The sequence below is a fragment of the Heteronotia binoei genome, chromosome 2 (genome assembly GCF_032191835.1).
Source record: "Heteronotia binoei isolate CCM8104 ecotype False Entrance Well chromosome 2, APGP_CSIRO_Hbin_v1, whole genome shotgun sequence".
In the NCBI taxonomy this organism is placed as follows: domain Eukaryota; kingdom Metazoa; phylum Chordata; class Lepidosauria; order Squamata; family Gekkonidae; genus Heteronotia; species Heteronotia binoei.
Window position 1 is genome coordinate 121,933,012 of NC_083224.1, and position 27,569 is coordinate 121,960,580.

The 27,569-nt window shown below is 42.2% G+C and overlaps 1 protein-coding gene across 8 annotated transcripts in view; it reads right to left on the reverse strand.

Moving 5' to 3' along the window:
• Positions 1–27,569, reverse strand: part of DOCK7 (dedicator of cytokinesis 7) — a 256,466-nt gene that overhangs the window by 93,993 nt on the left and 134,904 nt on the right. For all 8 annotated transcript variants that reach the window (XM_060231922.1, XM_060231930.1, XM_060231929.1 and 5 more), the window contains exons 15-16: positions 12,977–13,094; positions 8,637–8,707 (exon numbers count right to left, since the gene is read on the reverse strand). In XM_060231922.1, coding sequence (XP_060087905.1) covers positions 8,637–8,707; positions 12,977–13,094 — 189 coding nt within the window. The remainder of the gene's footprint in view (positions 1–8,636; positions 8,708–12,976; positions 13,095–27,569) is intronic.

The window sequence follows — 27,569 nt, forward strand, 5'->3', positions numbered from 1 at the left end:
CTAGAGTGTTGAGACAGCCTGGACATATGGGACGCCTCGGACTGCTGGTCCCAGTCTGCGAACTCACAAGGAGGGTACCATTGGTACGTTGGGTAGGGATAAGCGTAAGGAGTCCATTGGCGTTGCTCCCATGGTGGAAGTGGTGGGAAGCGACAAGCTACTGTAGTCGGTTCCAGCTCTCTCCGACCTCTCGCCTGATCCATCGGTGCCGAAAGCTCCATCGGCGTCGACACCTCCACCTCCGAGACCGGGTCACTCTCACTGCAATGCCTAGACCCTGAAGAGTGGGAGCGCTGAGTCAGGTCGATCTCTTGCTCCGATGCCGATAGGCACAGCTGCGAAACACTGCCTCTCGACACTGAAGGGCTACGACGCAGGGATGCCAAGATTTTCCTCGGTGGAGCTGTCAATGTTGAAGCGTCATGTGAAGGCGAAGGGGTGCGGGATGGCCTCTTCTTCCGCTTCTCCTTCGATTTCACCCTCTTCGGCGTGGATGATCGGGTCCCCGAGTCATCCCGACGCTTCTTAGCCGGGGTGTCCACTGACCCTTCAGAAGGTTGTTTTGTGGAACGCCCACACTCGACCGGCATCTCAGTCCTGATCGGCGAATCCTCAGCCGATGTGACAGTCGGGGCTGTGACCTCACCCATCGGTACCAACAGGCCCAATGCCATCTTTTTTTTTTTTTTTTTTAATGTCCAAAAACTTTTTTATTGAATTTAGTAAACATACAAATAAAGCAATCAATGACTGTATCTGCAATCATTCTTTGTGTATAAGCATAGCATACCAGCAGAAAACAGAATATATATATATACACAAAATACAAACAAAACAACACATACATACATTCACACATACATACATACTTGGCAGCTGAATTAAAAAATAAGTACTCTGTCCATATGTTAATTACATCAAATTAATAATGTCATAATATCTACCAGGAATACATGTACGCATCTGATCTACAGGACTAAAAGAAAATTTAAGAAATGGAAGCCACTTGTACATCAGAGAATCGTTACCTTCTGAATTATTTATATTGCATAAACTATCTGCTATCTTGTCCATAGCATAGACCTCCCAGATTTTAGCATACCAGGCTTTAACTGGAGGAATATTGGGAGATTTCCAAAATTGGGCTAACACCATTTTAGCAGCAGCTAGTAAAAGGGATATCAGGGATTTATTGAGAGAAGTAATAGAAATACCTTTCCAACAGTCAAGCAAAATGAGTTCCAATCTTAAGGGTAAACTATAGCCCGTGATATCCTTGATTTTTGCCACAATTACTGCCCAAAACGACTGCACCCTCGGGCAAGACCACCAGCAGTGTATAAATGTGCCCACCTCTCCACAATTTTTCCAACATTTGGAGGATTGATTTATCGCCATATGGCTTAATCTCTGAGGTGTTAAATACCACCGGAACAAAAATTTTTGAGTTTGTAATTGTATATTCAATGATTTTGAAACAAACGAAGGAGATGACCAGATTTGTTGCCAAACATCCTCCTGAAAATTAATTGAACTATTCCTTTGCCAAATTTCTTGATAGGATAACAAATCAACAGCATCAATGTCTAGCAAACCCTTATAGATAAATGAAATCAGTCCCTTCCGCTTTAAAAAAGGAGATTGTAGCAAGGATTCAAAGAAAGTAAGAGGTGGATTGAAATTGTATTTCTTTGAGAGTGATGTCACCAAGTTGTTAATTTGCAAGTATTCAAACCATGGGATTTTTGTCCCACCAGTTTTCTCTTCTAAAGATTTTTTGTCGAGCACTTTTCCATTGGACAAAATATCCACAAACCTATAAAGATTATATTTTTTCCAAATTGGAAAAGACTTGTAAAAAAACCCCGGTTGAAACCAAGAAACATCCATAAAATGAGATAGTGGAGACATAGGAGGGGCTAAAAAGAGGCAGCGTTTGTCCCAAATCTGAAAAATGGCTTTAAGGAAAAGGTTGGAGGAGATATTAGGAGGTCTCTTCTTTGGAAATTCCCATAATGTAGATTGAAACGATTTGTTATTTAGATAGGTATCTTCTAGGACCTTCCAGCCTGAATTTAAATCAGCATCATGGTATCTGACAAGGCCTCCTAAAATGGCAGCTTCATAAAATTTATGCAGATCCGGAAGAGCCAGACCACCTGAGGATTTAGAACGAATAAGAGTTGCATACCCTATTCTAGATAAGCCCTTGTTCCAAATGTATCTTAAGAACGAACGACGCCAACCCACAAATAAGTCCTCAGGAATAAGAATAGGAATGGCTCGAAATTTGGGAAAAATAAAAGATTTAATAATCTGAATTTTTTCATTCCAGGGAATGAGTGAAGAATTTTTATTCTTTTGCATAGTAAGAATGTCCTTAATCAATAAATGATGATTGACTTTAAAAATATCTCCCAATTTTAAAGGTATATTGATCCCCAAATATGTCCAATATCTATCCATTTTTTTGAAGTGATAATTTGAGTAGATGGAATCTTGGAGAGCATCTGAAATTGTGATGGGATAAAGAATGGTTTTAGATGGGTTTACTCGAAGACCCGATATAGAAGAAAATACAGATAATAAATCAAAGACAGCTGGTAAAGAAGTCTTAGGTTTTGTAACAAAAAGCACTAGGTCATCTGCAAACAAAGACACCTTAATTTGTTTCTTTCTAATAGGGATACCAGCAATAATATTGGTATTACGGATAGCATTAGCAAGAGGTTCAATTGCGATTGCAAAAAGCAGAGGAGACAAGGGGCAACCTTGCCTCGTCCCTCTGAAAAGATTAAATTCTTCAGAATCCAAATTATTAATAGAAAGAATAGCAGAAGGCGACTTATATAAAGAATGGATTATCTTCAGAAAATTCGGGCCAAAATTCATTTTCTGCAGTAAGGTTGTAAGATAAGGAACTTCAACGGAATCAAAGGCTTTTTCAAAATCAATAGACAAGATAAAGGAAGACTCAATATTAAATTTCCGGCAGTATTGAATAACATCAAGGACCATTCTAGTATTGTCCGTTAACTCACGGTGTGGGATAAAGCCCGATTGGTCAGGATGAATGTAGTTCCCTATAAAAGTATTAAGCCTAGCCACCAGGGCTGCTGTAAAAATCTTGTAATCGCAATTAAGGAGCGATATCGGCCTGTATGAACTAGGGTCTAGCAAGTCTTTGTCTTTCTTTGGAAGAAGAATGATTTTTGCCTGTGACCAAGTAACTGGAAAAGAACCAGACTGTACAAACTGATTACAGGCGTCCGCCAAGATGGGAGCCAACAAAGTATTAAAAAATTTATAAAATTCTGGTATAAAGCCATCTCGGCCTGGAGATTTATTGGATTTCATAGACTTGATAGTCTCCTGTATTTCAAGTGCAGTAAAAGGTTTGTCCAAAAGGGATTTAACCTCAGGAGAAACAGGCTTAATAACTGAGTGAGTGTCTAAAAAAGATGACATAAGGTCTGATGCTGGATGCTGGGAGGAATATAGAGATGAATAGTATTTTTTAAAAACTCCTACAATATCCTTAGTGGAATGTTTCAAGGTACCGGATTTAGAACGAATGGAAGAAATAGCCATTGAGGATATTCTCTTTTTAACCTTCCATGATAGGAGTTTAAGGGATTGAGGAGTTCGAAACCAATATTTTTGTTTTATATAAGCCATTTGTTTTTGAATCTTGGAGACGTCAAAAGATTCTAATTTTTTCCTTTCTATAAGAAGTTTTGAATAAGTTTTTTTGCTACCAAATTTTTAAAATTTCTCTTCCAATTTGGTAATGTTGGCAACCAAATCTGATCTAATTTTGTCTTTTTCTTTTTTATACGAAGAGGCAATAGCCAAAAATCTGCCACGAATTACAGCTTTAAACGAGTCCCAAACTATATGCTGAGGTACTCCACACTCAGTATTGAATTGAAAAAATTCTTTAATGTCTTTTTCAATGGAATCTGTAACCGATTTCATAGACAGAAGTTTACTATCCAATCTCCAATTAAAAGAAAAAGATCTTTCAGTGATTCCTGACATATAACTTTCCAACCATGCATGATCAGACCAAATCATTGGGCCAACGTCTACTTTAAAAAAAAGGTTAGAAATAGAATCCGAAACTAAAAGAAAATCTATTCTGGAATAAGTTTGATGACGAGAAGAAAAGAAGGTATAGTCTCTTTCTTTTGGATGCCTGCTTCTCCAAATGTCTGACAGATTATAGGATTGAAAGATTTGAGCTAAATCATTTTGGCCATTCGAATCTTTTGATTGAGACCATTTATTGGCAGATAGAGGTAGCAGGCTTTTTTGAGATCTATCTAAAGAAGGATTGACAACATAGTTGAGATCTCCTCCCAAACTAATGGGCCCTTTATGAAAAGTTTGAAGTTGTGACAACGTATCTTTAATAAATGCAATTTGTCCATCATTTGGAGCATACACCGATGCCAGAGTATAAGGGCTACCATTAAAGACCCCATTGATAAAAATATACCGACCCCTAGGGTCAATTGAGGAATTTTCAAAAGTGAATTGGACTGATTTACCTATTAAGATGGCCACACCTCTTGCTTTGGAGGACCCGTAAGCTTGAAATTGATGAGCAAAAAATTTTGACTGGAAGACCTTGGGCTGGTTACCCTTAAGGTGAGTTTCTTGCAAAAAAACTATATCTGGTTTCTGATGAGAGATGGCAGAGGCAACCCGTTTTTTCTTAATTAAATTATTTAGCCCATTACAGTTTAGAGATAGAAATTTCAAGTAATGCCATCTTTTGAGGACGAAGTGCCGACTCGACCAAAGCTGCCGAAAGCCTCGATTCTTATGAGTTTGCTTGGAGAAACTCAGACAGTGTGTGCAAGAATCTATGCGATGTCCCTCGACCAGACAGAGGAGACAGAGGGAATGGCCGGGGGGGGGGGGGCAATCTTCTTTCCATAGGAGCAGCACCTCTTAAAAAAACCCCAACGTCTTTCCATAGACGCCCAGGAAAAAACCCCACCCAAGAAAGTCTTTGAGGGGGAAAACACAGGGGAAAAACCGAGCCCTGAAGGGCAAGTTCAACAAACTTCTTTTTTTAAAACAACACTATCTAACAACTAACTAACTACACTAAGAAAATAACAAACGGGCTATATACAACAGGAAAAAAAGCAATCTAAGATTACTTTACCGACCAGGGACACGAAAGGAGATCCTCTCAACGCAGTGGTCAGAAAGGAACTGGTGGGATCCCCGCTCTGGAAACGGCGAGCATGCGCATTGGAACGCCTGCGCATGCCCATTGGTGCCGAGCGCGAAAAAATACCGGGCTTTTTAGGCACCAATTCGGAGATCGGCGCAGGTGCTTTATCCCATGAATGTGAAGCACAGAGACCACGAAGATCTACTCAAAATAATGGGGGTGGGGGAAAGACCCTTTATGATCAGTACTTGTGTCTGCCTGTTCTATGCTTCCTAATCTCAGAGGACCTAACCATATGTTATACTGTTTACATGTCCTTCTAGGTACTGTCATATCAGTTATGAGCTGGATGTGCCTTGTTTTGAATTTCTAGCAATTTGTGAAACTTAATTAGCAGGCAGAAGGGGGGCTGGAATCATATCAGGAATGGGGCTGGGCCATTGTCTTCTTCCCTGCACTGTTTTCCTAACCAGAAATGGCCTCTCGGAAATGTTATTTTTCTTGTTGCAGAAATTTAGTGTAATCCACCATTACATATAAATTTACTCAATGGGGCAAACAGCAGCTTCCTGGGTGTTTCAGGTCACGAAAATTGGGGGAGAGATAATGGCTTACACACAACAAGGAGTTCTTATTTACATCTAACAGGCTAATCTAAAGCTATTACAAAACACAGCTGAAACAAGCTGTTTCAAGGGAATGTCAGGCATTCAAACTCCGTATTAGCTATTAAAATAATAAGAGAGTACAATGTGGCACATTAAATGGAAAGAGGAACCACTCTTTAAGTATATAAAAAAGTATATTGGGAAAATTCATTAAGGCCAAAAATGTCTATTAGGGTGAGCAGTAGAAGAACAGAGGAAGTCTTGAGGCTGTGGGAATATAAGAAAAAAAGAAAGGAGGGAACATCAGAACAAATCCTATCATGCCAAGTTAGGAGAGGTAGTGAGACCAGTAGAAAACTAGTCCTTCAAACTGACAGTGCAGCAAATGTAGTGACAGCCTTGTAGAACAATTACACTGTGAATCACATTCGGTTTGATGAATAGGAACACAGAACAGTCTTCTTTAAGGTGTCATGACAACATGCTAGAGAGTGATGTCTGCCACTAAGTGCTCATTCTTACATTTCACTTGTTATTTCTGTAAAGGCACCACTCCGCATGAAGACTAGTTTGCAAAAATTGTGTCTATATGTGATTTAGCCAAATTATTCAAAATTATTATACTACTTTCATGTTTCTAGTATTGCCATAGGGACTCACCATGTGACTGACTGATTGATATTATTTCTAGTCCACCTTTTGGAGAACACATTCTCCGTTAAAACTCATAATAAAAATGCAGTAAAACAACAACACTAACACATCAGATAAAAATGAATCTCCATTTTAGATTACTAGGTCACACATACAAAATAATTAAAGATCTCACACATTATCATGGCAGTGTCCTAATAGTAACTGGTAAATTATTTCACCAGGCGGGATCCAATACTAAAAAAAATCTAGAAAGAGCAGTTGCTATTTTACCCCTTCCAGTAAGGGACTCTTAAAAGTGCTTTATCAACCAAGTAGAATTGCCATGAAGGAGGGGGACAAAATGGGATAGTGCATATGATTATCTCATGTCTAGAAGGATTTAAATCAATACCTTAAACGGAATCCAGAAACTAACAGGCAGTCTATGAAGGGACTGAAGCTCTGCACTAAAAAGTGCATTTTGGCTAACTGATAACAGCATTTTGTACCAACTGTATTTTTAAAACTATCTTCAAGGACAGTTCCACGTAAAATGCATTACAACAGAGTTTCAAGGTTATTCTGATCAGGTCTACTGAGTCAAGGTAAGCAGCCATTTTACACACTAAATTAAAATGGAAAAGGGTATTTTTTTTTCAACTGAACCTTTTTCTTCTAATAGCTGAGCAAGATCCTACACCACTCCAAGTTCCACAATGAACTACTCAAGGCCAGCTGAAGCATGTCATAAGTGGGATATCCTCCAAGATGATAAGTGAGAAATCCTCCAAGATCTCAGCTTCAACCTAAATCAACTCTATTGTGTCAGGATTCAGCTTCAACCTATTCACGTTTAGTCACCTGACTGTGTTTTAGGATTGTCAATCCCTACTTGGGGGCAGGGGATCCCATAGTTTGGAGCCCCCCCCCCACTTCAGAGTTACCAGAAATCTGGGGTGGGGTGGGGGTTGAATGTCTGCTGGGCACTCCATTCTACCCTATGGAGACCAATCTGGGCTGGGGGGTCCTGTTTTTTGAGGTAGAGGCACCAATTTTTTGCTTGGCAACCTTGGCCAAAAAAACCTCCCAAGTTTAAAAAAGACTGGACCAGGAGGTCCAATTTTATGAATCCAAAAAGAAGGCATCACCACCCTGTATTATTTCCAATAAAAGGAAGGCATTTAAAAGGAGCACAGTTCCTTTAAATGTGATAGCCCTTTGGAGTTCAATCATGCTTGTCACAACTGCCTCCTGGCTCCACCCCAAAGTTCCCAGATATTTCCTGAGATGGACCTGGCAACCCTAACGTGGCTGATAGGCACTAGTCCAGTTTGGTAATAGCAGCCTCTGGATAAAACTAGGCATTAGCAGCATATTTATGACACCAAATGTCAAACCTATGGACTATCCTTCCCAATAGTTTGACACAGAAATTTCTAGATCAATTTGCATGATAAATGCTTTGCATATGTTTTGGAATTCTACCATATACGTTTTTATGGTAGGTTCTTACATGGTACATTGTGAGAATGGATCACATGGTGAAGTGATGGTAAAGCCAGGAAACCAACTACTATCTCTCAGCCTCACAGATTTACTGCAAGGCTAAAACGAGAAAACCCTATGTAGGCTATACCTGAGGTCCTTGGAAGAAAGATAAGATACAAATAAATAAATGATAGATGGTCATGTCACTACTTCCTATTACTAAGTACCACCAGCAAGCTACTCTCCAATAGAAGGCCTGAATATCATCCCAGGATTCTGGAAATTATATGATACCTAAAAATCTGAAATTTTTATTCAACCCTTAATTCAGCTTATAGTGAGAAAAGAATTTGTATAAGGGATCTAAAGTATTTTTCCAGTTCCATATCTTAATGATGAAAAGTCTAGGGTAAAGTGAAGTTGCCTAAATCTATTGCAGCTCAGACCCCAACTTGATAAATTAGAATCAAAACATCTGCCCTGCATGCAGAACAGTCCAGGTTCAGTCCCCATCATCTCCTGTTAAAGAATATCAGATGTTCTGCCATTCAAAAGTAGGGAACACCAGGCTAGAGTAGTTTTAAAAAATGAACTAATCAAGAAACAAAACAAAAACTATAAAAATGCAATATTTTTTAATATGATGTGTGATTTTGTGGATATAATGCTCTGTGAAGTCAGATGTTCTTTTTAAAGCATCTCCTGTATTTTACCTGTTATGATACACAACAGCTGTGTAAGCTTCCTTTGAAAATTCAGCACAGCTGGATTTTCCAAAGATCACCTGCATAAGTAAACAAAAGAAGATTTTTAATCTTTGTTCTTTGGAATGGAAATCAGTAAGGCCCCCTAGCCTAAGTCATGTTTTGATTTTGTAATGCCAAAATGAAGATTAAAGCCTTTGTTTCTATTGTATACTCTACAGAACAATTACATAAGTTGGTCTGAAAAGAACATATAAAAACAGGCAGAAAGATACTTGGATAGAGAAATGGTTTTTCAGACTGCTTGAAATGCCACTCATGCCTCCCCTGTGCTTGTTGATGCACAGGCTGTGGATAAGAGAATCACATGAAAATTCAAGGACAGAAGAGCAGACACACAGTGATGAAAAAAGCAAAAAATAAAAGACTGCAAAATATCACCAATGTTTACATTGAAGGCTACCAGCAACCTGCATAGTGGTCCCATTTTAGCCTTGCAGCTAGGGATGGGTACACACTGAAAAATGAAGGTTTATATAGATTCATGGTCCATGGGTTTGCACAGACCATGGGCCACCACAGACCTTCTAATTTAATGGACCAGTCTGTTGTTCATTAGGTTTGTGACTTCCAGATGCAGTAAAATTATCCCTTCCCATGGGCTAGAGATGCCAAGCTTGTAGCAAGTCTTCAGCTGACTGTCCTCTGCCTGCCCACCAAGTCTGGTGAAGGTTGGATTTAGGGGGCTGAGTTATGGCATCCCCAAAGTGGATGACCCCAGGAAAGTACAGATTCAAGAATATGTCAAACAGACCCCTTGCAAGCTGGAGCCATCAAGCTTGCAGTGGACCTCCACATAATACCCCTCTAACTGCCCTCCAAGCTGTTTGCAAATTAGCTTTGGGCAGGGCTTTTTTTGTAGAAAAAGCCCAGCAGGAACTCATTAGTATGCAAGGCCACACCTCTGACATAATCAATATTTGCATATTAGGCCACACCTCTGACATCACCATTATTTGCATAATAGATCACACCTCTGACATCACCATCATTGCATACTAAGCCACACCTCTGACATCACCATCATTTCCATACTAGGCCACACATCTAACATCACCAAAAGTGCTATAATGTCTTTTTTGAGGTGTGGTAACAATTCTGGTCATCACACCTCAACAAAATATATTCTAGCATTGGAAAAAGTCCAGAAATATATAGCCATATACATATACAAAGCCATAAGTATATAGCCATCCCAGAAAATATATACATATACAAAGCCATAAATATATAGCCATCCCAGAAAAAAGAAATCAAATTCAACACACTACTCGATCACAAGAGCCAGCATGGTGTAGTGCTTAAAAAAAGAAAGAGAAATAAAGCAAAGAGACAGGGAAAAAGACTGACTGACAGAGAGGAAGGAAGGAAGGAAGGAAGGAAGGAAGGAAGGAAGGAAGGAAGGAAGGAAGGAAGGAAGGAAGGAAGGAAGGAAGGAAGGAAGGAAGGAAGGAAGGAAGGAAGGAAGGAAGGAAGGAAGGAAGGAAGGAAGGAAGGAAGGAAGGAGGGAGGGAAGGAGGGAAGGAAGGAAGGAAGGAAGGAGTGGGAAAAGACAAACAGGGAAAAAGAAATATTGACAGAAAGACTGACAGAAAGAAAGAAAGAGTGGGGGTAAAAGAGTGGTAAATAAAGCAAATAGACAGAAAAAAGAAAGACTGACAGAAAGAAAGAAAGAATGAATGAATGAAAGGGGGGAGAGAGTTGGAAAGAGAAAGAAACAAACAAACACTGACAAAAAGAAAGAAATAATTAATGAATGAAAGGGAGGGAGGGGGAAGTTGGAAACAAATAGAAAAAAAGAAAGAAAAAAATTAAATAGGAAGGGAAGGAGCGAAAGAAAAAAGGAGGGAAGGAGTGAAAGAAAGGGGGAAAGAAAGGAGGAAAGAAAGGAAAAGAAGGAAAAGAAAGGAAAAGAAATAAAGAAACTGAAAGAAAGGGGATGGGAGCAACTCACCTGTAAAACTGCTGACTCCCAAAAAGCCCAGGCTCTGCAGCTTGACTCCCAAGCCCCGCCGGCCAGATGGATATCAGGAGGCCCCCGTGCAAGCACGGCTGGCCTCCCTAAACCCCTCTGGACAGCGGGACATTGGGAGGCCCTCACACAAGTGTGGCTGGCCTCCCTAAACCCCACCCAACACCTGGACATCCAGAGGCCCCGCACAAGCCCAGCTGGCCTCCCTGAGCCCTGCTCAGCAGCCGGGGAAGCCGCCCAGGCTGAGCTGGAATGCCGACCGGGCCTATCGGAATACTGCCCGGGCCAGCCGGAACGGCGTTCCGGTGCATTCCAGCTCAAAAAAAGCCCTGGCTTCGGAGAAGCGGCATATCCTAGGGTCCAATGTGCAAAGGGAAAGGGGTAAATCAAACCTCACCTCCCATGAGCCAGAAGCATCAAACTGGCAGCAAATATGCCCAGGATGCTCCTCTGTTCACCCTCCAAGTTGAGTGCAGATTGGCTTTGGAGTAAATGGGAGAACAAAGAGTCCATGCGCAAAACAGGGTACTGTGTCCAATGTACCCCCCATACCAGTTAGAGGAATCGGACTAGCAGTGGACCTCCCCAGAATGCCCCTCTACTAGCCATCCAAGTTGTGTGCACATTAGCTTCGGGGGAAAGGGAGATCATACAGCCCATGTGGAAAATGGTGGAGCAATGTGTGAAACACTCCCTCTGCCAGCTAGAGGCATCAACTGGCAGTGGATCTCCTTGGGATGCCCATCTACTCACCCTCCAAGTTGTGTGCATACTGGCTTTGGGGAAGAGGAAGATTCTAGGGTTCATGTGCAAAATGGGGATTCTGTCAAACTGCCCCCTGCATTTATAGAATCACAGAACCATAGAGTTGGAAGGAACCTCCAGGGTCATCTAATCCAAACCCCTGCACAATGCAGGAAAATCTTAAGTACTTCCCCCTGCCCACCTTCTCATGATCTGCCTAAATTCACAGAATCAGCATTGCTGTCTGATGGTCATCTAGCCTCTGCTTAAAAACCTCCAAAGAAGAAGAGCTCCTCACTTCCCAAGGAAGCCTGTTCCACTAAGGAACCACTCTGTCAGTTTTTCATAATGTTTAATCAAAAACTCCTTTGATTGAATTTCAACCCACTGGTTCTGGTCCAACCTTCGGGGGCAACAGAAAACAACTCTTCACCATTGTCTAAAAGACAGCTCTTCAAGTCCTTGAAGATGGTGATCATATCACCTCTCAGTCGTCTCCTCTCAAGGCTAAACATACCCAACTCCTTCAATCTTTCCTCAGAGGACTTGGGTCTCCAGACCCCTTACCATCTTCGATGTCCTCCTTTGGACACCTTCCACAGCTTGTCTATATCCTTCTTGAATTACATACCCAAAACTGAACACAATACACACTGGGTGAGGTCTAACCAGAGCAAAGTAAAGCAATACCTTCACTTCACTATACCTCTGCTGACACAGCCCCAAACTAAATTAGCCCTTTCAACTACCGCATTACACTGCTGACACATGTTCAGTGTATCGTCCGCTAAGACGTATATCTTTTTCACACAAACTAATGCCAGAACAAATCTCACCCATCCTGTAATTATATATTTGATTTTTCCACCTAAATGCAGAATTTATCCCCATTAAAATTCAATTTATTTGTTTTAGCCCAGGATTCCAGCCCATCAAGGTCATCCTGTATCATATGCAAATTTAATAAGCATTCCCTCTATTCCTTCATCCAAAATCATTTATAAAAATATTAAACAAAACAGGTCCTTTAAATGATTTCAGTTAACTCTCCCAGTCCCTCTGCCACTCCATGACTGCGGAAGGGCTTTAGAACACCCCCCTGCCTCAGTGCCAGGTTGTCCAGGCAAATGCATGGACTATGAACCTACCCCCACCCAGTCCAATGTTCCCTCTAAGCTGCAGAGTCTTGTGAGCAAAAATTCTCCTTTGTGAGCTACTGCATAAATTAGTGTGCTCTGGGGTCATCCTTCCTGAGCTAAGACAAAAATGTGTGAGCGAGAGGCTAAAAATCTGTGAACTAGCTCACGCTAACTCAGCTTAGAGGAAACATTGCCCCAGTCCATGCAAAAATTAGGTCCATGATCTGGTCCATGCCTATCCCGACTTGCAGCACCACCAAAAGCCGTGTTTGGGTTAAGGGAAGAAGTGCATGTACTCCCGGGAACAGATATATCTCACAGCATTTCCCATCAGAACACACACAGTCTCACCACAGTAGTGAAATTCAAAGGAAACACATATGCTGAAACGCACAAAGGAACGAAGCGCACATAAATGTAGCGATGAACCATACCATCATTGCATTACTTGGATCTTCTCCATACATAAACTGGACTTTCACAGTAATATTCCGAGCAGATCCTTGTCGGTTGGCAAAGTTAAGGGTCTGAGGGTACACATATAGAAGATTTCTGTAATGTAAGCAGAAGAGGTAAATCTTGACTAATTCTGACACAATGGGAATAAAATTAATATTTTGTAACAGCCCTATATTCAACATTATGCATCTTTTGAACTATGCAAGCTGACACAGTCTTTAACACATCCTGACTCCTTTCTTTGCAATACCCCTCCCACCTTCTGACTGGAATATAAGGACTCAGAGATCTCCAGTCCTACTTTTATCTAATGAAGGGAGTTTTAGCTCTTGAAAGTTTGTTGGTCTCTAAGGTGCTACTAGATTCAAACTGAATCTTTAAACTGGCATCTTTCAATTCTGCTCTCCTCATCCATCTAATCTTCTTTTGGCATAAATGTTCTGTGTTGTTGCCAGAGCTGTCATCACTAAATTTTGGAAGTGTGATAAAAGGCTCACAGTGTCAGATTGGATTATGAAATTGAAGTAGTTTTGTATTGTGGATAAACCTGCAGATTCTGTATTGCAAAATGAATTAGACCCACGCTCATCCTCCTTTGTAACTGTTTGGTTACCTGTTTTGGAATTTTATCATCTAAACAAGAATTTAAATCCACAGAAGATGCCATCAACATGATTTATTAGGTTCTTGTGGCTTCTGTAGTTCCTATGTATTAATGTATTTTATCTTTGTTATATTGCCAATTTTTCTGCATACCACTTTTAAGGTGTATTCTTCCTATATTGTTATTGTAGGAATTATTCCTTTTGAATTTATTTTCTAATAAAATGGGGGGGGGGGTTGGGGAGGGGGGAGACTGGCATCCTTAATAATAACCTTGAAAGAAGGTATGTCAGTAGTTCCCAACTTTTTTGACTATGTCAAAAAAAGTAAAAAAAGAAACTGTGGACTCCCACAACAGTAGTTGTATTATTAGTATTCACTGACTGACAAAACACATGACAAAAAGCTACTATGAATTCAGTGACACCTTCAAATGAACTTGCGTTTTATTAAGCACAACAGCATCTGTATTCATTTGAAAAACAGTAATAAATGTTTGTGTGAGGTGTTTATTTAGTCTACAGAAGGTATGTTTGCTCATTTATTAGACTGAGTCATTAACACTGCAATCCTAAAGAGAGTTACAACAGTCTAAGCCTATTCATTTTAATGGGCTTAGACTGGAGTAAGTCTCTTTAGGATTGTACTGTAAATGAGATGGCTGCTGCTGTTTTACAGCCTTCAAAGATTGGGAAATACAAAAATACAAAATATTGAGCAAAAACAAACACTCTTGACTGGTGTATACAAAATTCTATTGTCATGAAATGAACAGCTTACAACAGTGGGCATGCATTCATACAGTATAAATAGACAACAAACAAAAGTCTCAAAACAGTATTCCAAGGAGGACCCCACACAGTCTCTGAGTTTTCCAAACTGAGTACTAAGACTCAATAATAAATTTCCACAGGAGTCCCTCCGTTGCTTGTTCACTTCTGAAGGAAAAATTCTAGCCTTCACGCAAACCCCGGCTTTGATTGCGTTCCGCTGCTCCTGCAGCTTCCTCGTAAGTCAACTGAAACCTCCAGCCAAGTTCTCTCTCAAACGCCCATTTTGGTATCTTAATTTTGGTATTTTGCAGGAGCAGCGGAACGCAATCAAAGCCGGTGTTGTATATCTTCTTTTATCTTTACTTCCAGTTTTTTTAAATAATGTATGCTCTGTGTCCTGAAGTGCCGATTTGAGCAAGTTCTGGAGGGTGGAGCTGTAACAGGTTCGGAGCTACTGTCTTTTTGCTTAAACGCAGTTTTCGGCCATCATTTTCCCCCCGCTTTTTTCCGAGAGGGTTTTAACAGCCAAACAATTTTCTTTGCTTAAAAAGGTTTTTACTGAAGCCTTCACCCTCCGTTTTTGTGGGGATTGCTTTCCTGTGGCTTTTTTCATTAGTTTGATGTACCTTTTAATTCGGAGAGCTGCGTCATGTGAAAGGGTTGGGACTTATGGGCTGGAGCTGCGGGATCAAGCGTCCTCCATTACAGGCTCCAACGCCCCGCTCCCAATTGTTAATATTGTTAATACATCATGAATTATTAATACTGGAAATCAGAATGAAGTTGAAGAAAAACATCAAAACACTCATAGTGCCAAAATACAATCTAAGCAACATTATTGAAAAGTTTAAAGATCATGTAAAGAACAGATTTGCATTACTAAATTCAAATGAACATGAACCAGAAGAATTATAGGTTAAAACCAGAGATATCATCAAGGAAAAATATGCAAGATTACTCCTGCAGAAAAAGAAAAACCTCACTGGATTGCGGATGAAACTCTTAAAATTGCTAAAGACAGATGAGAGGCAAAATTAAAAGGTGGTCAGCACCAACTGTGATAGCCATTTTGTAAACTGCTTCACCTCTTGTGGACACCATTTTGTGACTGCATCCACCACCAGGGGTCATTTTGTAGAAAAATAAGTAGTGGAGCTCAATAGCATAACTCGTTAGCATATGCTGCTCCCCTCCCTCAGCCAAAAGCAACAGATGCAAGAAAGGAGAGCCCTGGGCGAGCGAGGCCTGCTTGGGCTAGCTAGAGATCCAGCCAGCCCAAGCAGACCTTGCTTGCCTGGGGCTCTCCTTGGCTGCCGCCCCACCCCCACAGTCAAAAGACTAGCCAGCTACCTGCTGCCCAAAATCACATAAGAAGTGGAGAAAGGGTAGCATGGGCTTCTCCAGGTGTTGATGAGGGCTGCTGGGGGTGTGGCAAAGCCCCTGGTGGTTGGCTGGCTGCCCGTTCTCCTAATCCAGGGATTATTATGCAGCTGCACCTACTATTCAATGGACAAAGTAGGTAGGTGGGGAGGAGGAGGGGGGAACTGGCAGAATGGTTCAGGAGCTGTGCTCCTGTGAGCTCCTGCTGAAACTGAGACCTGTCCACCGCCCTATATCAGAATTCCAAAGGTACCCACAGGTTCAAGAAGATAATTCCATTTGATGGTCTTTCTTTGATAATCTCCATAACTTTAGCGGTTTTAGTTGTCTCATGGCCCCACAATACAAACACAGGTATGTTCATGACATGAACTGGACAGTCAAACCACCAAGAATGGCTTTCTTGAAGCCCTTTCATTTATGTTCACTTACGCATCTGATTTCTTGTGAACATCAATAACAGGAGCAGTACCAATAAGAGTTTTATATTATTTTTTTGAATACTTAACTGTTCTTAGTTAGTTCCCAGAAAACAGCATGTGAGTATACCTCTTCATGAAGAAGAGGAATAGAAAATCTGGCAATACAAGATGGTAGTTTTAAGAGAATTAAATGAAGGAAGTATAGAACAAAGAGAGGGGCAGGAAGAGAATAATTGTACAGTGGTTAGAGTGTTGGACTAGGATCTGGAAGGCCCAGGTTCAAATCCCCACTCTCCCATGGAAGCTTGCTGGATAACCTTTGGCCAGTCAAATACATACAGCCTAACCTATTGCACAGGGTTGTTATGCGGGTAAAATGGAGAAGGGGAGAGTGTTGTAAGCCACTCTGGGTTCCAACTGGGAGAAAAGTGAGGTATAAATTATGTAAAAAGGTTATGGGGGCAGGGTCATTGCTTATAACTACCATAGGAGTTTGAACTTTGATAAGTATCTCTGTTTGCGTCTGAGTATTCCAAACACTGTAAAGCAGTGTAATATCAACCCTTTTCTTCTTGCTTTCATGAAACACAGCAGAGAGACATGTGATATTACAAGCAGCTAGGGATGCCAACAGGTCTAGAGGGAAAAAAATGTCCTGTCCCTTTAATATAAGCTTAATGTGTTGAAATGGACAGCTGAAGCTTTTCATGGCATAGAGATAACAACACCAGAGATAACTAAGCCTCTTTTAAAGGCACAGCATTTACCCAGGCTTGCTGATAATCTTACAGGCAGTTCTCAAGCACTGAGTAAAGCATGGGCAAGGTATATTATGCTTCGTAATATCTCTGTCCCCATTTGAGTTTTGAAATGGTCTCAAACATTTTAAAAAGCAGAAGTTAACAACACCTTCATAAAAATATCCAGGGCTTTAAAAAAAAAAAAAGCCCAGCAGGAACTCATTTATATATTTGTCCACACCCCCTGATGCTAAGCCAGCCGGAACTGTGTTCCTGTGTGTTCCTTCTAAAAAAAAATCCCTGAAAATATCTTTGTAGAACTTGCAGCCTATCCAGTAGCAAAGCATATACTACCATGTCCATACCACAGTCTATGGATTATGCAAATGACCAGGGGTGAAATTCTAGCAGAAGCTCCTTTGTATATTAGAACACACATCCCTGATGTAGCCAATCCTCCAAGAGCTTACAACGCTGTTTTTTGTAAGCTCTTGGAGGATTGGCTACACCAGGGATGTGTGGCCTAATATGCAAAGAAGCTCCTGCTAGAATTCCACCCCTGCAAATAACTAAATTTAGGATTGCCAATCCCCACATGGGAGAAGAGGATCCCCTGGTTTGGAGGCCCTCCACCTGCTTCAGGGTCATCAGAAAGCAGGGAGGAAGGGAAATGTCTGCTGGGCACTCCATTTTTCCCTACGAAGGCCAATTCCCATAGGATATAATGGAGAATTGATCTGTGGGTATCTTGGGCTCTTGGGGGGGGGCTGCTTTTTGAGGTAGAGACACCAACATTTTCAGCATAGCATCCAATGCATCTCCTCAAAAGACCCTCTGTTTCAAAAAGATTGGACTAGGGCAGGGGTGTCGAACTCATTTGTTATAAGGGCTGGATTTGACATAAACGAGACCTTGTCGGGCCAGGCCGTGTGTGTGTCATAAAATGTAATACCAGGTAGCGGACATATAAACTGTATAAGGGGGCGCAGACAAACACAATATTTTTTTACTTAAAACATTAGCACTCTTGCAATATTTTGTTTTTCAATCTGATGTCATCTCTTGCTATGAATTATTGCATCAAAAACGGCACACAATGTCTGTGCTGTACCAATCTTGAATATGCTGTTCAACTGTTGTTCAAGCGTGCACATCTATAAGATGGAAACATACTTTTGATTTATTAACATTCATTACAAAGATCTCATAGTCAATGCTTTGAGCCTCAGACCCAGAGGAAACATGAAGCAGCTGGGCATTGTGAGCTTTTGTACATAAATAGCTTCATATGCTGGTCAAATTATGTGAAGGCGCCATGGCACAGACTGAAGGCTATGTGCTTGTCTGCAAAACTATAGTCTTCTCCAGAAAAATAACTACAACTCCTATGTGACAGTACAAGAACAGAAATAGCCATGTACAATGATTAGTAGCCTACTAGCTAGGAAGTCTAAATTCAAGATCAGCAATCAAAGGAAAATGTGAAAGCAAAAGCAATGAAAATTTCCTGGGTAAACCTGGGCTAGACACACACACACTCAGCCTAATGCTAGCTTGTTGTTATTTCTCAATAGTTCACATACTTTCCTATTGAGCAAGACTGGAGGGCATTAATACAATGAAAAAGATGAGGGGAACCCAGCTGCACCCATAACAAGTCCAACAAATCTCCCTCCCTCTTTCTCTTTAGCAAGGCAAAAAACTCATACCTTCAATAAAACATTGCTAGGAAAAGTGATGTTTGTATTTCTTCCACTGCTGAGGACTGGGTAAAAGGATTTATTGACACTCATTACAGAAATCTCATGGTCAATGCTTTGAGCCTAAAACCCAGAGGAAAACATGAAATGACTGGGCATTGTGAGCTTTTGTACATAAACTGCTCCATGTGTTGGTCAAGAACATGTGAAGACACCATGAGATGGACTGAGGGGTATGTGTTTGTCTACAAGACTACAGTCTTCCCCAGAGAAATAACTACAGCTCCTATGAGGCAGTGCAAGAATAGCAATGTATAGTGGTCAGTATCAGCCTACTATCTGGGAATTCTAAATTCAAAAGTTCCAGTCTGCAAAGGAAATGTACTAGATGAACTTGGTCTGGACACACACTCTCAGGCTAATCCACTGGCTTGTTATTCCTCATCTAAATAGTTAACATTGCCTTCCTGATGAGAAAGACTGGATCATGAAGGCATGAATACAGAGAAAAGGGGGAGGCAAACCCAGTTGCATCCAGGAGAGCCCTGGCTTCTTTCTCTCTCTTTAGTAAGGCAAAAAGGTCATACCTTGAATAAAACGTCATTGGACTTAAATGTACTTTCTTTGTATCTCTCCCATGAGACTGAGGAAACTAGGCAAAGGAAGCTCTCATTCTTTCTTTCCACAGAAGATGGGGGAGCCTCAGCCAATAGATGGAATAGAGGCTTGGCTCAGTAGCTCTGCTATGTGATTAAGAGAGCCTGGCAAAGCAAGATCTCCCTCCCCCCTTCCTCCCCAAGGCAGAAGCCTCAGCCAGTAGAGAAAATAAGAGGCTTTGCTCTATTGCTCCTATGTGATTGAGCAAGCCTGGCAAACCAAGCTGCGACACAGAAGAAAACAAGAGAGGGAAAAGGAAACAGATGACAGTGAGTTGCTGGTGGGCCTGATATGACCCCTCTGGGGGCCAGATACATCCTGTGGGCGGCACATTTGACACCCCTAGACTAAACCCTCTGCCTCATGAAGCTTTTCTCATACGACCCTCCATTGTTAATCAGCTTGGTAATATCTTTCTGCTATATAATGCTGGCCTATAAAGCCACATTAGCTTTGTGCCTTCCACCCAGTACACTAATCTTAAATTAACACTACAGATAGGCAATTCTTTGTTTCAAATGAAGACCTTCAAGATGAATTAAGCGCTGGAATTTCATCCCTATTGGTCATCTTGGTTAATCAATGTTCTCTTTATTATTTCTGTAGGCAGCTGCTGAAGGATTTTCTCTTTTTCTTTTGTGGCTCTCCTAAATTACCTCATTCTGGCATGAATACATTTGCTCCTCAATGTGCTTTTTCAAATAAAAATGGATATGAAAATTTACTTTAAAATGTACTCTGCTCATAAAAATTTCATTAAGTATTATTAGTAGCTTTAAAAGGGGATTTAAATATATTTGCAAAGCCAAGCTGCATGATCCATATATTAAGAACAGAGATCTTCTAAGTAATCACAGATTCACTGGTCCATTTTTAAAAAGTGGACTTTACTAGTTTTCTCTTGTTTCATCGCTTTCTCAGAGTTTGGAATGAGGAAGTTCATCAAGTAAGAGCTATGTAGTCAGGCTTCAGTTGGGGCTGGAGCTCACCAGAGAAGTGCTCTGGAAGCTCTAAAACAGCCACAGTCCGATCTCTCCCTGATTTTTTTCCCCCTTCCTCAGCCAGCCCTGGCAGGCTGGCTGGGGAAGCGAAGAAAGATCAGGGAGACCCCTCCCTGTGGGCTCAGATTGGGCTCTGCCAAGCAGTGCAGCAGAGTATGTAGAACAGCCAATCCTCGCAAGACTGGGTGTTTTGCTGACTCTGCTGGGCTGCCCAGTTGAAACTAGGCAGTGCAGCAGAGCCTGTAGAACAGCTGATCCTGCTAGGAGAGGTCTGGAGATTTTTTGAGTGAAGCCTGAGTGGTGGGTGTTGCCTTCTGATACACTTCCAGTGATGTCAGGGGAGTGTGTCATATCCAAATGAGTTATGCTTATGACTTTTTCTACTCCTGCGTGTAGTATGTGTGTGTAGTGTCATAGTTACAAGGATCTGGAGGCCCAGGTTCAAATCCCCAATTTGCTATGGAAGATTGCTGGCTCATCTTGGGCCGCTCACACTTACTCTCAGACTAACCTACCTCATAGGGTAAAATGGAGCAGAGGACAATGTTGTAACATACTGGGTCTCCACTGATGAGAAAACTGGGGAATGATAGTAATAATATTAGAACAGAGAGATCGAACCGACAATTGTATTTGCTTTCTTGGATCCTTATGAAATGGGGGAATAAATTCCATGACTCAGAATTTTTCTTATTTTTGCAATATGAATATTCTATTTATAAATATTCTATATTCTATCAAATATAAATAAATATTCTATTTATAAATACGCCATATATTTCTGTTTATAAATATATTGCATTTATAAATATGCCAGAAACTCCTCCTTATGGGGCAATATTCCATCTTTTCATTTAAAGCACAGTCTGTGGTTGAATCCAGTGTGAACTAATATCATGTGGCAGACAGTAACATTGAACATTATTTAATAACTATATACATTGAAGCAAACTCTGACAGAAAACAGTTAAATCTCTTCAATGGGCAGAAAAGGAATGTTTCGTCACAAAGGGGGAGGGGGAGTTCAGCACCAAAAAAACAGTCTCTCTGTATTCTATACTCTCTATAACTCAAACCCTCTTTCCACCTGCAAATAAGTCTTCACTCTTTCTATTCAAATCAGGCTACGGTGGGCTGCTTGCTTTAAGAGGCAGGAAGCCATTTGAAGGCTCCCTTTTGCTTCCCTCACCACCACCTCCAAGTGGGAGTGTAGCTGAGAGGCACTGCCTGTTCATACAGGAGCACCCCAATAGCTAGAGAGAAAGTGGGGCTCCTATTCCTGGAAACAAAATGGATTCTGATCAGAAACAGGCCAAGAAAATACTCCATTGAAAATGGAGTAGACTCAGTAGAGAGCTTGTTCTGGTCCCCACCTAAGGCACCCTCTGGACATGGCCCTCTTCCTGCCCAAACACAGTGCATAATGACAATGGGGACTGCTGGTAAGTATTGCTCATGCCCTAATCCTCAGCTACTGATTAATCAGCCATCTCCCTGGCTCTTTGCTGCAACTCAGCTTCTCTTTTGTCTAATGCTATGGTAATATCTGACACCTGGACAAATTCTTTGTTCTCTATGCTTGCCTCTCCTCAGGGGTATCTTTGCTAAACCGCCCAAACAATTAAAACATAGTCTGACCTTTTGTAACCTATTGGGCGGACATTACTAAACCAGCACTATCTATTGTTACCTGGAGATCCATTCAGGTGACCAGAGTCAGCCCTGCTCATTGGCTTGAGGTGAGCACCCAATCAGGTACCCAGAAAAGACTTATCACTGCCCACCACAAGCCAGCCCCTTTTCTGGGAGGACCTCTTCCCTTCCAAAAAAGGTTATAACATGGGAGAAGTTTTATCTCTCTCTCTCCAGTCTGAACGCATGTAGCTAGATTGGTGCCCCCCCCCATTACTCAAAGTAAAGGGCCCCTCAGACATGGCACATGGTAGAGAATGTCTACATCTTCAAGTTGTAACTGGACCTCACCACATCTGGACCAGGTAATATTGCTTTCCTCAAGACCCCCTCAATTCCTCTATTGATAACCTCTACCCTTCCTAGCTTCTTGATTGCCTGTATTGTGTATTTTACATATTTTGAGTAAACATTATAAAATATATTTGCTGGAGTATTCTTGCTTGAAAACCCGGCCTCTGTATTATTGAAGAAAAGATCCTTTGCTCCTAATTCACTCTACCTAGTCCCCATATTGCTAATTTCCCCATTCTAAAAGGAGACATAAACATTTCCCGTAACAGGAGGGAGTGAAAGGCAGGTTTCTAATAGCTGCCTACCTTTCTGCCTACTTGCCTGTCTGTCATTTCTCTGTCTCCCTGTCTTCCTTCCTTCCTTCCCCTTTATTTTATTCCATTCTCCCAAACTTTAACATAACTCTCACTTAATATATGGACTCTATTCTAAGACTCTATGCCATCAGTGCTCCTAGTTATGTTCGTGATACTACAGATTTTCTGAGGAAAATGCAACCTTCCAGAGAATACTATTAAACAACCTTTTTTGAACAACCTTCCAGAGAATACTATCTTAGCCACCATGGATGTGGAATCTTTGCATACCAACATCCCACACCAAGATGGATTACAAGCTGTTAGTAATGTAACCTCTGATAAAAACACAGCTGACTTTGCCCCAACTGTGTCATTTTGTTCTCACCTGTAACTATTTCCAATTTGACAAAGAAACTTTTCCTACATATAAATGGTACAGCCATGGGCACCCGCACAGCCCCACAATATGCTAACATCTTTATGGCTGACTTGGAGTAACGCTTCCTAGACTCCCACCCACTCATACCTCTCTTATACCTGCGTTACATTGATGACATTTTTATGGTCTAGAGCAGGGGTCCTCAAACTTTTTAAATAGGGGGCCAGTTCACTGTCCCTCAGACTGTTGGAGGGCCGGACTGCCGTTACTGTACAAGGCCGCAGGCCGTCAGTTCTCCATCTTCTGCATCTCTCTCCCTTCCCCACACCACACACCCCGGCCTGGGAACTCACCTCACCTCGGTATCACCTCACACTCTGTCTCCGCCGCCTCAGCCCAGTGCCGGAAGTGTGCGTTGCTAACGCGAGTTTAGGTCGAACGTCACTTCCGGTCTGATTTTGCCATAACCTGGCGGGCCGCATCTGGCCCGCGGGCCGTAGTTTGAGGACCCCTGGTCTAGAGTCTAGACACATAGTAAAGAACCCTTCATACATTCCATCAAGCATTCAATGACTTTCATCCTACCATCAACCTGACAATGAACCAGTCTATGCAAGAAATACACTTTCGGGACACCACTGTAAAAACACACAATGGACGCATAGACACTACCTTATACCGGAAACCTACTGACTGACAAACATACCAGCTACCATCCCAAACAATCCATTGTATACAGCCAGGCTCTATGCTACAGCCACATTTGCTCCAATCCTACTGACAGAGATTCTCACCTGAAGGATCTACAACAAACCTTTTTGGAACTAAAGTACCCACCTGATAAAGTCAGGAAACAGATTAACAAAGCCAGAATGATACCCAGAGAAAAACCTGTTACAAGACAGACCCCAAAAAGACAATAACACTAGTGGTCACACACAACTGAAAACAGTTCAACGTATCATCAACAACTTACAACCTCTATTGGACAGTGACAGCTTTCTTCCAAAAGTACTTTGGGGGTAAACCTTTTCTTGCATACAGACAGCCCCCTAATCTCAAACAACTCCTCACCCACAACAATACAGCATCTCATGTGAACATGGACACAGGTACCAAAGCTTGCAATAAACTCAAGTGCCAACTTTGCTGCCACATACACTCAGACAACACAATCACTGGACCTAACAGCATTAATTACACCATCTCAGGCTCATTCACTTGTTCATCTTTCAACATTATATATGCCACTAAATGCCAACAATGCCCTTCAGTTCTCTACATAGGACAAACCGTACACCAAAGGATAAATGGACACAAATCTGACATCAGGAATTACAAAACTGAGAAAACTGTGGGAGAACACTTTAACTGGAAGGAGCATTCAATGGGTGACCTCAAAGTAGCTGTTTTACTGCAAAGGAACTTCAAGAACAGAATGGAGAGAGAAACTGCTGAATTACAAATTATTATGAAACTTAGAACAAATACCTCCCCAGGACTGAACAGGGATACTGTTTTTTAATCTCATTACATGCTAAACCCACCTCACTGAGTATAGCTATATATACACAGTATTCCAATGTATTGCTCATTTAGAATAGTGTATCGGAATAATATTGTTTGTATTGACATACTCAAAATAGGGATATTGGCTGTTTATCTCATTATATATACTTGACCTATTTTCATTTTATGTATTCTTTTTTTCTAAGGGCAAACTAGAATGTTTATAATGTACAGAATGATGTTAAAAAGTACATTAGGTAGACAAGAACATCACTAGGAAACACATGTCTTTTTTTTTACACAGACTTGTAGCAAAAGCAATTAACAGGCAACTTTTATTACCTTCTATTGCTACCCAGACCAAATGGTCTTCCAATTTATTACACTATTTTGCCATTTGATCCTAACTTTGTATTAGTTTACACTCTTAACTCACCAGCTACATGTATTTCAGCCCACTGTACCACATCCTGTTCGTCTGAAGAAGAATGCATGCATAAAAAAGCTTACATTCTGAATAAAACTTTGTTGGTCTTAAAGGTGAACTTGACTCCTACTTTGTTATACTGCTTCAGATCAACATGGCTGCCCACTTGGATCTCACCTAATTCATTCCTCTCATTCTCTCTCTGTTTGTCTGTCTTTGGCTGTTTCTACACTTGCCAGGAAAGCCCAGCTCAGAAGAGAACATGCCCCACCCAGCTGTTCTCACCTTCAAGGTGAAAGCAGCTGGGTGGGGCATTAGTGCAGCTTTTCTGAGCTGGGCTTCCCTCACAAGGGAGGCCTGATTTGGAGAAGAACACACCCTGCCTAGCTGCTCTTACCTTCAAGGTGAAAGCAGCTGGGCAGGGCATTGGCACGGCTTCTCTGAGCCAACTCAGAGGAAAACGTGTCCACAATGCACTCTAGGGGGTGCTCCATGCCTCCAAGAGTGCACTGCGCAGGCCTGGCTCAGCCGGAGCCCATCCAACCCTCCTTCCATGCTGCGTTGTCTGCTCTCCCCACGAGTGGAAGTGCGGGAGCAGGGCAGGCATTGGGGGGGGGGGCGCAGGGCAGGTGCTGGCCTGGGGCACCCAAGGCCCCAGGACTGGGCCTGCCTACATCCCAGGCAGGCAGAAGAGGTGGTGGTGACATGTGCACCATTCAGAGGCTGCCTTCCTTTGCAAATGAACACAGCCCCGCCAACCCTTTCACCTGCCTGGGTCCTGGCAGGTGAAAGAGGTAGTGCACGGCAGCAATGTGTGCACCACCACAAGAGGTGGGGGTCCTTGCCTGGAGAGGCAGGACCCATGGCCAGCACATGGGAGCAGGCAAGGTTGGTGGCACATCGATGGCACTCTCCATTGAGCCTGGCTTCCCTTGCAAGGGAAGCCAGGCTCAGAGGAGAATGCACTCCCCCCAACTGCTCTTGCCTTGAAAGCGAGAGCAGCCAAGTGGGGCGTGTTCTCCTCCAAGCTCTTCTCCTCCAAGCTCCAAGAGTGTGCCCAGCCTGCCTGGATGCTCTCGTCTTCATGCACGAGCAGCCAAGCGGGGTGTCTTCTTCTCCTCTGAGCCTGGCCTCCCTTGCAAGGAGAAAAAGGTGGTGTGTGGCAGCAATGTGCATACTGCCGCACAGGGGGAGGGGGTCTTTGCCTGGGGCGGCATCTCTCCCCTGCTCCAGGTTGTTGGTAGCTCTGCCCACTTCTCCCCCCACCTCCTGGAATAAAAGCCGAGTTCCAACCAGACCCAAAACAAAGCCCATTTTGGGTAGTTGGGAGTGCGTGTGTGACAGCAGCACCTTGGCAGGGGTTTCAAACCCCACCACCACCACTTATGACAAGGCAATCTTGAGAGATAGCTGAATTGAACCTCCAGCCTCTGGGAGGGGTGAGGGCCTGCAGGCTTTCTTCCTTCTTTTGCAAATGTAGATGTAAAACTCTGCAAAAGGTGAGGAGCAAGTTTTTAAATGTGGAAGCATTTTGAATTATGCGAGTTTGTAACAGGTGGATTTAGTGCTCACTAGATCTGGAGCAAAGCTGAATGGAGAAAAGGCCTTTGTCTTTGTCTTTCATTAGGGGTGTTTTCGCACTCACGTTTTACTGGCGCCACGACTCTCCTGACGCCGGCGAATCTGCATGGATTTCGCAACAGAAGCGCCGGCGCTCCCAGAAGCGGCGGCGCTTTCCGTCGCTAAGCCAGCGCAAACGTTTTCCTGCATCTTTGCGATTTCCGTTTGCGCTGGCTTAGCGACGGAAGTAGCCAGCGCTTCTGGGAGCGCCGGAGCTTCTGGTGCGAAATTCATGCAGATTCGCCGGCGTCAGGATGGTCGTGGCGCCAGTAAAACGTGAGTGCGAAAACGGCCTCTGTCTATCTTCCTTCTCATTTTTCTTTCTCTCACTCCTCTCCTGCCCCCTTTTTCCTATCTCCCTTCTGTTCTTATTTTCATTCTTTGTATCTCTGTCTTTCTGTCTTTTTATTTCATTCTGGCTGCAATCACAAACACTAAATGATGCAATTTCAATTAGGACTGCCAGGTCCAATTCAAGAAATATCTGGGGACTTTGGGGGTGGAGCCAGGAGACTTTGGAAGTGGAGCCAAGTGCAAGGTTGTGACAAGCATAATTGAATTCCAAAGGGATCACATTTAAAGGGACTGCACACCTTTTACATTCTTTCCCTCCATCGGAAATAATGAAGGATAGGGGCACCTTCTTTGGGGGCTCATAGAATTGGATCCCCGGTCCAATCTTTTTGAAACTTGGAGGGTGTTTTGAGGAGAGGCACTGAATGCTAAGCTGCAACTTTGATGCCTCTACCTCAAAAAAACAACTTCCTTAGAGCCCCAGATACACATGGATCAATTCTCCATTATACCCTATGGGAATCAGTCTCCATAGGGAATACTAGAGTGGCCAGCAGATATTTCCTTTCCCCCCCCCCCACACCTTCTGCTGACCCTGAAGCGGGGGGAGGGCCACCAAACCAGGGGATCCCCTGCCCTGACCTGGAGATTGGCAACCCTACTTTCAGTCCACTTCCAGTGCACTTTCTAACTGGATTTTATTGTGTGAACTGGCAAAATCCTGATGCAAAGTGCTTTGAAACTGGATTGAAACTGCATTATTTAACATGTGTGATTG